This window comes from Meleagris gallopavo, chromosome 22 (assembly GCF_000146605.3).
Source record: "Meleagris gallopavo isolate NT-WF06-2002-E0010 breed Aviagen turkey brand Nicholas breeding stock chromosome 22, Turkey_5.1, whole genome shotgun sequence".
NCBI lineage: Eukaryota > Metazoa > Chordata > Aves > Galliformes > Phasianidae > Meleagris > Meleagris gallopavo.
The window spans coordinates 13,576,150-13,588,609 of NC_015032.2; the positions used below are offsets into that span (position 1 = coordinate 13,576,150).

The following is a 12,460-nucleotide window of genomic DNA, read 5'->3' on the forward strand; positions in this document are numbered from 1 at the left end:
CCCCGCGTCCCGCAGAGGACAAAGCAGCGCCCGGTCGGGCTAGGCCGCGTTGCCGGTTCTACCCGCGGTGCTGCCGCCCCGCTTCCACTCGGCCGTGTCCGCTTCAAGTGCGGCCTCTCCGGGCCCGTCTTGGATGTGCTGCGCTGCCGGCCCGGCTGGCAACAGGCGAGGAAGTAAGCACGGCTTATTGCGAGGCCGCAGGGCCGCTGCTGGCATCCATCCCTGGGGGGGTGGCATGGGCAGCCGGGGGTCCCCGGGGGATGCTGAGCCCCTGGGCTGGGTGCCTGTCCCAGAGCTATGCCACCCCACAGTGCCCATAGAGCCTGTAGGCCGTGCTGGATGTGGAGGTGGGAAGTGCTGCAACCTCACATTTAAAATGGGGAGTGCATCCCACAGCCCTGCTTGGGGATGGAGAGCTGTGGGGGGGAGCAGAGGCTGCACAGCACTGCAGGTGGAGGTGGTGATGTGAACACGTGCTGTGTGCCCTGCATGGGCCCTTTCTCCCCAGTGAGGAGGAGTGGGATTTCCTCTGGTGCGATGTCACTTGGCTTCGGGAGAATTTTGACCACGTGTACTTGGAGGAGCACGTTCGTATCTGCCACTTTCGCAATCACTATGAGGTAAGGAGCCCTCGAAGGTGGAGTGAAACTAGGAGGGTATAGGGAGGTATTTTTAAGCTGTCAGTAAGTTTCCATGAGAAGCAGTTATGAGTGGAAATACCTGGTAATGTTTTCCACTGTGAGAAACTGGCCTCTTTCTTACAGCTCTGATAAACCATCAGTATGTGTCAACATCCCCTGTTTTGGGAAGGACTTTGTTTGGGAACCTGACACTTTGCTTTGCTGTGTTCCCAGTCTGGTAAACACCAACAAGTCTGTGACTCTTGAAGATAACAAAACCAACTGCGGCACGTTAAGGGGTCTGGTTAAAGACCAGACCTTCCCCTTGGTAGGTAAAGGTGCGTTTCCTGACATAACAAAGTGGGAACTCCTGCAGATCCAGTTCATTAGGATGCACGTGTATACCCTTAGCCTGGCAAAAGTACATCTGAGAATGATGCATTGCAACATGTCTTCCAAAAATGGCAGTATTTTAGGGAGCCTCTTCTGTATTTATGAGCAGATTAAGTTGCAACACCTAAAAATCTTGCATCTACAAGGTCTGCTACCATCCTCTCCTGCCTGTCACTTCCAGTCCTGCTGAGAAGCACGTGTGCCTTCTCCAAGCCTTCATGCTCACCCGTGTTAGTGCAAATGGAGACTGGCAGTGGTTTATAACACTCATCTGCAACCTGCTGCGGTTCAAGAGCCAATACACTTCCAGATCTGCTGGTTGTGCCACAGGGGCAGCAATCTCAGGAGCGGATTGTGTTAAACCTGCCTGTGAACATGATTACAGTTTCATGATTACAGTATCATGATTTTGGTGTGGGCAGTTCTGAGTGGAGCTGTGCTGGAAATGAGTATGCTGCCTGCACTGAAAGGGTACGTTAGAAACGGTGACACATGGGTTGTATGACCTGCTCTGTTCTGGCTTTCCTGTGTTCTTGCAAAGATTAAATAGAAAATTGAAATCAAGCCTTATTTGCGCAGAGCAAAAGCAGTTCTCAATACTGTGTATGTTTATTTGCTTTTTCCCTTGCAGAAGATGTAGTACAGGTAGTCCGCAGACATCACCAGAAGCATCTCAAGTACAGTGAAAGCAAACCAGTCTGCATGAGCATCTGTTGAACCTAACCTTGTATGTCTCTTTCTACCCAGCTGAGTCGAAAGAACTACTTAGTAAAGAACCTGAAGAGGTTTCGGAAGCAGTTAGAAAGAGAAGCAGGAAAGCTTGAGGCAGCAAGATGTGACTTTTTTCCAAAGACCTTTGAATTGCCTTCAGAGTACCATTTGTTTGTGGAAGAATTTCGCAAGAAGCCTGGCACCACTTGGATCATGAAACCAGTAAGTGCACGATCACTTTCCTCAAGTGAGACAAAGATGAATGGATGCCTTCATTCTGTGGAAGGAGAGGAAAACATGCAGGAAACCCACAGGAAGAACTGCATGTAGCAGGGTAGCTAGGAGCAACAATGCTGGCTGGTTTCCTGGCCAACATGTACTACCCAGACATTCCTTCTTGTGTTACAGTTCATTTCAGTAATTGAAAATCAGCTCAGTTTATTTGTAGAGCCAAAGTTAATTCGGTACTGACGGCGCAGAGTACCGGATTTTTCTGTGGAGGAACAGATTGTGCTCCTAGGGATTCTCACTGTGTGGTTATGGCCAAGTTCATGCTCTTAAATCTTTCAGTTCAGCTGCAGGTGTACAAGAGCGCATGTGTGTGCAGGGCAGCTGTCTAATTGGGCTTGTTGTTAAGCAGTGTTCTAGGGCAGCCCGTAAGGATGGAGCTATGAAAACATCTGTTTGGTTTCAAGGAAATCCCACTGTGTTAAATATCAGCCCTTGTAAATCCAGCCAATTTACTGAGTGGACTTTCATCCTGAGAATATTGAGAGGTTACAGAAGATTCCATGAGCAGCCTGGAGTGCAAGCTGGGGTGGATTTTGTTAATGTTAGCTTTTCCATGCTCTCCCATGAAGTGCAGCCTTGTGCTCTGAATCACATTTGTCCCACAAAACCTGTATCTACATGGAATAATGGTGAATGGAGCAATTTCCAATTTGACCAGGGTCCTGGGAACCAAGGAAGAATTTCTAAAGGAAATACAGCAACACAACATAAATCTGACAAGTCCTTTGCTTCTGCAAGGTGACTCAAGCCATTTAACATCGTGAGTATTAGGCCAGGGTGCGTAACTGAAAATCTGCTCATCTGTGAGACTTGTGAGAGGACAGCTGCTTTGCCTTGTGCAGGAGATCTGGCACGAACTCTGGGGCAGAACAACTTGCCTTACGCTGCGAGTCAGGCCTATCAGTAAGGGCACTTCTGAGAAGTAAATGTGAGGCAATTATGCAAACTAATATGTGAATTAGAGCCAGGAGGATATCAGCTAGTGATTATCCAACTCTACACATGGGAATGTGTTAATTGGCAACAGAAAACCTTCTATTAAGCTGATTTTTTTTTTTTTATGCCCGCAACCTCAATTAAGATAAAGGTAAAAAAAAACAAAACAACCAAAAACAAGATACAGTAAACAAAGATATATGTAAATATGGTGATGACTGGGATTTTACCAACACCTTAAATGAAATTGTTTGGGGCTGACTTCAAAACTCACAAACAAGTAAAAATAAACTCTGTTACAGTCCGTGCTCTTGAGCAGCCCTGAGTTGTGATGCCTCAGGCTGCCTACTCCCACATTTGGGTACTGTAGGTCTGGACATGCAGAATGGAAGATCCTGAGACTGCGGAAGTCTGGGCTTCCCTTGGAAGGCCCTGTGGGGAGCCTTCCTTCTCAGGTGCTTTATCCAGGCCACTTCTTCACACACAGTGTGAATTAGGCTGTCTTCAGGATTGTTCTGCTCTTGTTTGCCATCGTTCTTTGACATTGTTCATGACTTCCCCACTCAATTAAGTTCTTCTGTAGCATACACAAATTGAAGTGTGACTTAAAAAAAAATTCCCAACAACATATGTTGTGCTAGATATATTTCTGCAAGCATGTGACAGAGTTTGTTTATTTGTCTCTGTGGGACTTTCCTGTGGGCTGTCTGCCTGCTCTGCCCTTTCCACCAGGAATTCTCCTAACACTTGTAAATCTGAGTGTTCAGCATTAGAGCTCTCATCGGATGCCTTCGTTTTTTGCCTGTCTCCGTAACATTAAGTAAATGTGCTTGCATACAAACAGATGATGAATCAGGTTATGTGGAGCTTCTGTGCTGAAATTGTGGGGAACGGCAGGAAATCCTAATGCTAAGTAACTCGGCTTCTCCATGCTGTAGGTTGGAAGGTCACAAGGGAAAGGAATTTTCCTGTTCCGAAAACTAAAGGATATCTTCGACTGGAAGATGGTGAGCATGACTGTGTGTTCTGTCTGGGGAATGCCCAACAGACACTCTATTCTTTTTCTGTTCTTTCATTCCTCTCTTTCAATCGAAGAGTTCTGGTTTCCTGTGCTGATCTTGTGTGATATTCTTTCACTATTGCTCTGTTCATTGTAAGTCCCTTCCTGCACATCTCCCCCAGTAGTTGGGTGCTGTATGTATAGTAACTGTTGAGTCATGGCCTGAGCCACTGATTGAGCACCTGGGGAAAGGACCTGGTCAGCCCTGGGAGCACAGGTGAAGGCAGTTCAGCTGTGAGACAGGAAGCGATGGAGCCTGGCTGCACCTTTCTTAGACCTCATTTAAGGGCTGACCCTGCACTGGGCAAGGATCTCTGGTTGGAGATCCCTTCTTTGTGGAGTTCCTGTTGTGAGCCTAGATCTTCAGAGGCAGGTGAGCGCTTTTCCTTTTGCAGCATCTCCCTGTCACACTGCTCCCTTTGCTGTTACACTTTATCTGGGCTTCTGAAAGGCAGGCAGGGCTTCCAGGAAAACCGAGTGTGTTTTCACCATCTTTCCCGTATACAAGCTTGAAAGGGGGAACTGCTTGTTTGTTTTCCCACAGGATGGTGGCCGCACGAATGAGCAGAAGGATGAAACACAAATAGAGACTTATGTAGTTCAGCGATATATTGAAAATCCGTACTTAATTGGAGGTGAGATTCCCATTTAAGCCATTGCTTTTCTGTTGTAGGGAAAAAGCTATTCTAACCTATGGTGTTCTCACTGGGTAGACAGGACTCCATGTGTAGCTCTGTGTGCTGAACCTCACGTGGCTCCCTTTCTGAAATTAAGAGTTTCATTAGGTTGTTCATTAGGCCAAATGTTTGTCAAGCTAACTCAAAGGGATGCATGCTTACATCTTGCATTATTTTTCCAGAACTTGTAAACTGCCATTGACTTGGACTAGTGGTCCACTGGTGTTTTTAAACTTAAATAAATGTTCAAAAAGCCCACAACAAAGTCACCAAAAATTTCAGTGAATTTCAGTCCTTTTGTGTCTATGTTTAGATAGAAACTGATGTTAAGTGCATCTAAGACCAGGTAGCTGTATCAGCAGGTGGATTATATGATATTTTTCTGTTCTTTGTAGGTCGAAAGTTTGACTTAAGAGTTTATATTCTAGTGACATCTGTAAGTGCAAACTGCTGTTTATATCAGAACTGGGTTTTTTCATCTTAGTTCTCAGTTGTTCTTTTCCTTTTCTCCCAGTACAGCCCACTGAAGGCCTGGTTATACAGAGATGGATTTGCTCGCTTTTCTAGTATGAGATTTACTCTGAACAGCATAGATGATCACTGTATCCTACCTGTCTGTGTGAGCTATAAGGAGGGGTAAGAATAGGAATGTGTAATTTTGCTGCTTAGTATGAGATGTCTCGCATGAATCTTGTTACTTGTGACTCCAGCAAACACATACAGGATCATCCTGTCCTGTTGCTGCCACTGTCATTCTCTCTCTTGTCTTTTTTCGTTGGCAGACTGATGTCACCAGATCACTGGAAATGTCAGTTTGACAAATCAGCTAGGGCTCATGCTGAAATGTCAGTCCTAGTTTTATTGTTAGTGGTTAAATTCTGGCAGCCTTTCTTCTTCCTTAGCTTCAGCGAATGTAGGGACAGAGTGATTCATGGGACAGGACTATTTGATTTCCTGTGTGTCAAGCTTCTTACTGTATGGAGTTTGATAGCTTTTATTTGATTAACACATCTTCCCAAAAGGTATCCCGCTTTAATTTGATGGCTTAAGAGACAGGAAAATCCATCACTTCTCTCAGTGAAAGTTCAGCAGAGTTCATGCTTGCTCTGAATGATCAAAAGCCATCCCAGAGGGGAGGTGCAGCAGCTGTTCTGGGGTGGGGGTGCACTGGGGTCTAGAGGCACACTAGCATGAAGAGCTTCCATGGAGTATGCTGCTAGTTCAGAGCAGTCACCTCTTCATTTTCCAAATACCTTTCTTGTTGGTTTTTTTTTTTTTGTCTCCCTTACATTTTCACTAAGATAGCATCATGCAGTGTTATATATAAGCTCAGGTGACTGAAGCCTCTGATTACAGAGGAGGTAATTAATTGGGACTGAGTCAAAGTTGGTTGGTTTAGAGTAAGAGTTCAGTATTTACTTGCTCAGTGTCTGTTTGGCTTTGATCCTTATCTCTATTTCATGCCAGATGTTCATCTCACCAACGTGGCAGTGCAAAAGACTGCGCCTGATTACGATCCTGAGAAGGTGAGTGAGTAGCACTGCCTGCAGAATGCTCCCCTGGGCCTGCCACTGGGGCTCGTCTGGCAGATAGGAGCAAGCTGACCTCATTGTGCCAGCTGCCATGCTGTGGACATGTGCTGCAGCCACTTAAATGTGCTGTTGTCTCCAGACACCCATAATAAATGTGATTTCATTGATAGGAGAGAGCTTGGGTGAGCATTCTGCTTTAGCTGTTGCGTTGCAGCTGTCTGCTTATCTATAAGGCTGATGTTTGTGACTTAAACTCTAAGAGCTTTCTGCTTAAGCATTTATCTGAGCTGTAGCTATCTTACAGCTTAGGCCTTAGTGTTACAACAAGGTTATGATTGCTACATATAACTATCACTATTGAGCTTCCTGTTGGAAGAGGTGGCAGCTGAAAGAGAGAGAAGATCTTAAATGAGATGTCAGATTCATGGCAGATATGAGATCAGAGTCAACGTTTGAGAGTAGTAGGGAATTGTGTTGAACTTCCCATTTTATAGGCTGTTCCCTTTTATAAATTCTATATGGAAAGGAAGGTCTCTGCAGTATCCTGACAGAAGATGGTGATTTGCTCTTCGAGAATTTCTGATGGGGACCTGGAGGCTTTTTAAAAATGCCTCCTCTCTCTCCTTTGTAGATAAAATAATTAAAAATCTCTTAATTGCACTGTGGAGTTGGTAGCCCTTGCCTTCTGATCTCTGGGTTTTTACTTAGACTTCTTGCTTGGCTGTAGAGACTGTAGAGTGACTGAAAAAACCACACAGATTAAATGTGTGGTCATCTGTTGGGAGCAGCTTAGTATAATTGTGTTTGGATGTCTCAGGGCTGCAAGTGGATGATTCAGCAGCTCAGACAATACTTGACTGCCAAACATGGAACAGGATTGGTGGAAGTTCTCTTTGCGGATATGGACAACATTTTCATCAAGAGCCTCCAGAGTGTTCAGAAAGTGATTATCAGTGACAAACGCTGCTTCGAGCTCTATGGCTACGACATCTTGATTGATCAGGACCTGAAACCGTAAGGGGGTTAATGAGTGTAAAAGGGATTATAGTGTCAGGCCAGCTGCTTTCCTTGGGATGATGGGGATGTCTGGGGACACTTCTGCATCCTGAAGGTAGCTGCCTATAGGCTGGCTGCAAGTGAGCCAGTCCAGGAACTGCGAGTGAAACAGCGAGGTTTTGCACCTAGGAAGCTGAAATCTGTAAGGAATGCAGCTGTTCTTGTTCAGAACATCGGGTGCAGCACCACGTAAAGTTGTTAAATCTCCTGCACTGTGTTGTGAAAACCTGCTATTTTGGTTATCTCTGTAATAAGTTCCCTCGAAAACATCGATGTATCACAGCAATTCTGAGAGACAGAAGGATTGCTAGCATCTCTTCTCCCACCTAGGTATATTGCAGCAGCGTCCCATCAGTGATGATAGATGTCCAGCCACCACGAGGCTGCTAGCACTAAAACACATCCCCTGTGTCTGTGTTATGATGGCTAAAAGGAGAGACCCCAATGGAAGGAGGCTGTGTAGGGATTGAGGATGTTTAAAAGAAACAAAAACAACAAAACCCCCAGAACTTTAGAACTGAATCTGACTCTACTTAGATTATTTTTTAAGTATAGCTCTTCTCACAGTTTAAGTGAAAAATATGACTCAAAGTTCAGCTGAAATTCTCCAGTTTTTATCTGCTACAATGTGCAACCCAAGTATTGCAACAGCAGGAACCTGAAAATGCAACTAACTTGTCATTACACGAGTTGAGAAAAATAGAAACAGCAAGTAGTGCTTCAGAAATGACAAGCTGGATTCTTCTTTCAGCCTTAATTACGTAAAATGCAAGCAGTACCATAGGTAAGGAAATATCCCTGAGATATGATTTATGTTGATGGTGCTCTTTGTAGCTGGTCTACCTGTGACAGCCACGTGTCCTGTTAGCATTTCATGTGGTGCCACTGGGGACAGCTTTACTTGGAATGAGCAAATAAATGCAGCTCAGCTCTGGTCCTGGATAGCTCTAACTTGTACCATCTACTCAGTGCAGAGCCTCAGACCAAAGTATTGGTAGGCAGCCTGCACAGAAGGAGCTGGAGCGACTTCAACTGGTTAGGAAACGAATCTAAGTGGTGGATTGGACTGAAAGTCATTGATAGTGCAGTGCTTGGGTACCACTCCTGCTTGCCTCATTTATGCGGCTCTCGTAGGAGAGCCATTTGAATACTGTTGTGCTATCAAGCTGTTCCCAGGATACTTTTGCATTCCTACACCAAAAACGGGTTAGTGCTTTTTCTGTGATTTATCCTCAATGTTTACTGCTTTCTCTAGAGTTTGGTTTTAACTTGCATGTCTTTCTGGGTGCTGGAGGGATTTTTTCTTTATTACCATCAAGGACAGGAATAGAAACTTTGCAATAAGCTCAGAATGTTCTTTGGCTCAGTGTGCGGGAAAGAGATTTGGGGTTAGATTTCCTATTGCTTCACATTTACTCCTGCCTGCTGGCAGTGTAGTGTTTTTGTGGACGTTTCTGTTAGATGAGCCATCGGTAAAACTGCCTGTTTCTCCCTAACTTAGTGCTCTATCTCCTCAGCTGGCTTCTGGAGGTAAATGCATCACCTTCCCTTGCTGCCAGCAGCCAGGAAGACTATGAACTCAAGTGTCACCTGCTTGAAGACACGCTTCATGTTGTGGACATGGAGGGCAGGTGGGCAAAGATGCTTAGTACCCTCTCAAGGTTTTTATTACTGTGTGAAGGTGTTCACATGTTCTCTTTGCTTGGCAAGCGATTGGAAGGTGCTAAGCTTTATAGCTGTTAAATAATGAATTTCCAGAAACTGGGCAAAGCAAGCAGGCATACCCCTGCTTCAGAGTGGAGAAAACAAAACAGCACAGTGCTGTGAAGGAAATGGAGTCAGTGTTAGAGCTGGGATTTACACAAAAACTGCTTCAGAGCTCCTTCTGCATTGTGCCTCCCACACCTATTGCTTCTGGAGTGATCTGTTCCAAGAAGCCAGTCTTGCATCATTTTGTGGTTGACTTTACAACTGTGCTAGCTTTGGATATTTATAGTAGAAAGATGCCCACTGCTTTCAGCTGTTCAGCTTTCTCTGACCAGGAGTTTATTCTTGTGCACAGGTAAGATAATCATCATTACTCTGGGACTTCAGTACTTGTATTTGATCTTGTAGGCTGACTGGGAAAGAGAAGCGAGTTGGTGGCTTTGACCTGATATGGAACGATGGGCCTGTCAGCAGAGGAGGAAACCTGGGTGCTTTGGTGAATGGGAACTTCATGGCAAACACACACTTAGGTATGTACTCCCCCAGTGCAGGCATGGTGCCTTGCTTACAGCCTTTCCTCAACATGAGGAGAGTGCACCCCTTTCACTCAAGAACAAGAGAACAAGAAACATCAACTCTTACAAGAGTCCAAAAGGAAAATATGCTTTCTAAACATGGATGTGAGCAACTAGATTACAGCAGCACTATTGAAATCCAACACACAAACGTGGAGGGAACAATATTGTTTATAGCCCTGCTTTTCAAGCTTTTAAATTGTTGCAGTTCTTCATATGTCAGCTTGGCAGAAAATCTTATCTACAGCCATTGCAGTAGATGTTTACTAAGCACTCCCCTAAAGCTGGTTGTGCTTTTTTTCCCCCCTTAATACTATGAAGTAGTGCTTGGATTCTGAAGTCATACTTCTGAGAGGCTGACACACGTGTTGAGTTTATTTTGTAGTACTTAGCTCAGTGTACCTAGTCATCACTGACTGTAGTTCATAAATAAAACATGAATACAACTTCATCTGAAAGTGGGCAGTTGCCCTCTGTGCTCATGAAAGGTGTAAGGTAAGGGCCTGTGCACCTCCCTTCTTAATGTTCTCATTGCAGGCTGCTTCAATGACAGGAAGAAACAACTGAAAGAGCTTTTTGGGAATCTTCCTGCATAGCAGACAGTGTAAGGCTGATCTCAAGCTCGGGTCGGGAGATTACTGTGGATAAAGTTCATGCTCTCTCTTCCTCCTATTGTGTAGCAGCGGTTCACATTTCTCTCTGCCTCAGCCCAAGACAGTTGGCCTTGTTTCTGAAGGCTTCCCCAGCTGGGAAGCTGTGACAGGCTTGAATGAAATATTTTACAGTGCCTGACAAGGCACTCACAGGTGATGCTGGCTTCTCAGCTGACCACCTGCATTCTGCATAAAGTCTGAGGAAACAAAGCAGCTGAACACATTCTGACCAGCAAAACCAAGCTTTTGGGGAAGGCAGACACCTAATCCTTCTGCTGCAACTACTATGGAAACATGTCAGATCATAAAACCTGTTGCCATGATACTGTAAAAATAACCTTGCCATCACATGTTAGACACATTTCCTGGCTGTACTATGCAGGTTATGTAAGAGTGCAGTTATAACTCAGGCATTTGGCAATGTACTGCCATTCACTTCCAGAACAGATGTAAGGTGCCTCAGATACTAAGTTAACATTACTTTCAGTCTTTGCATCTCTAACTTACTCCTGAAGTGGAGAGCAGATGAGCTACCAGGAGAGCCAGTGACACGTGGACAACTGCAGTGTTTAAAGTCTTTAAATTCTATTAAAACCATCCTTACGTAAGTCCAGAAGGGAAAGAGTAGACACTTTCTTGTAAAAATGAGACTTACTGCAGAGCACTGACAGTTGTGATTAACTTTCACAAATCTTGCTGTGGTCTTAACCAATTTGTATTGGAGTAGCAACTTCAGGATGAAGAGGGTAGTGTGTAAGACAGTAAGTTTTACAACTTTTGAAGAAACTATCACAACTTAAAGCAGTTATCCTTTTACTACGGGCCAAGTCCAGGCTCTTCAAGCTGCAGGTTTTTGCTAATATATTATGTATGTTTTATTCTTTCATTCTGTTTTGAAAGCCTCATTTTCTGTGTTCTGTTGGCTCCCACCTTGACAGCAGGCTGTGTTTTCCCATTAAGAGGAACAGGATGCTGCCTTCTTCTGTTCCTCCCTACACATCTTTCAGGAGATTCCTGACATGTTTCAGATGTATAGCTTCATTTTTGTTTTAATACCACAGGCACACACAGCTCTTCTATGCTCTGGGCACACTGTAGATTTGCAATTCCTCCTACTCCTGTCCCTGACACTACAGTGAACTAGCTCTGCAGCCAAATTACAGAAGCTCTCACATAAAAACCCAACAACAAACACACACACACAGTTAGGAATGCCCCACAGTGCTGATTTTAATAACCCCCTTGCAAGCGGGTGTTTGTCAGAGGCTGTGAATAAGCCACTGTTCCAGTAGTTGCCTCTGCACTGCTCTGCCACCATCCTCAGCAAGGAGCAGGGAGAGTTTACAACCAGAAGAATTGTAGCTGAGGAGCTGCATCTTTCCCTATGCTCCCCAGGTTCTTTATGAGAGGCTCCAGCAGCACGGAAGTGCTGGAAATCCTGGAGGCTACGGCCGATGCAGTGCAGGCACTGTGAGCGATACCCAACCACACCACCCTGAGCAGTGTTTGCACACAGTTGTGATGGTGCAGCTGCCTCAGCCTTCCAGGATGCGATTGATCAGTTTCATTTCCTCTGGCGTCATGGGGTTCAGGTTAAATCCCTTCAGCTCAGGTTTACCTGTGAGAACATGCAGGGCATTGGGACTCTGCTATAAAACACACGAAGCATTCCACGTGAAACCGCACAGGAGTTCTGGGCAGGGCAGTTTGTTCTCAGCATCGTGAAGGTTGGAGAAAAAAAAAATCTGACATCATCAAATCCAACCCCAATCTACTGCACTGTGCCCAATGACCACATCTGTCAGTGCTGCATCTCTGCAGTTCTTGGACGCCTCCAGGGACAGCGATCCCACCACCCCCTGGGCAGCTGTGCCACCGCATCACTGCTCCTCTGGAGAACAAACTGCTCCTAATATCCAACCTGGTGATCGCTGCGTGCATTCAGCACACTGCTGGGTGACAGCTTTGCAGCAGGACTACGCGCTGTTGCCGGAGTAGGGAGGGAATTACAAAGGGAGAGGAAGAGCAGCCCCAGATCTTGACTTTCTGGAGTCTCTCCCCAGCATCTGCTGCCAGACCTTTGCTGCGGGGCTCAAGACCAGCAGCGTTTACCTTGAGCTTCATAGAGACGGTTGACCTTCACACGCAGCTCTTTCCGGAGGTTGTTTATCTCCTCGTCCAGATGTTCCTGATCTGAAAATAGCAGGGCAGGAATGAGGGGACCGGGGTCGAACAGAGGACCGACAGAG

At 45.4% G+C, this 12,460-nt stretch overlaps 1 protein-coding gene and 1 long non-coding RNA gene across 2 annotated transcripts; one reads left to right on the forward strand and one right to left on the reverse strand.

Moving 5' to 3' along the window:
* Nucleotides 1-11,097, forward strand: TTLL9 (tubulin tyrosine ligase like 9; the record flags this gene model as incomplete). Its single annotated transcript, XM_010722675.3, has 12 exons — nt 1-173; nt 509-620; nt 1,761-1,946; nt 3,890-3,958; nt 4,556-4,646; nt 5,084-5,124; nt 5,203-5,290; nt 6,156-6,214; nt 7,038-7,234; nt 8,794-8,907; nt 9,392-9,513; nt 10,096-11,097. Coding segments are annotated over 12 exons (1,311 nt in total), but the record flags the coding sequence as incomplete, so codon positions are not given.
* Nucleotides 11,098-11,416: 319 nt separating this feature from the next.
* LOC116217396 lies at nt 11,417-12,449 on the reverse strand. Its single transcript, XR_004161880.1, has 2 exons — nt 12,324-12,449; nt 11,417-11,829 (listed from the first exon to the last, which is right to left on the reverse strand). It is a non-coding gene; the product is annotated as an uncharacterized LOC116217396 (long non-coding RNA).
* Between the last annotated feature and the right edge of the window lie 11 nt (nt 12,450-12,460).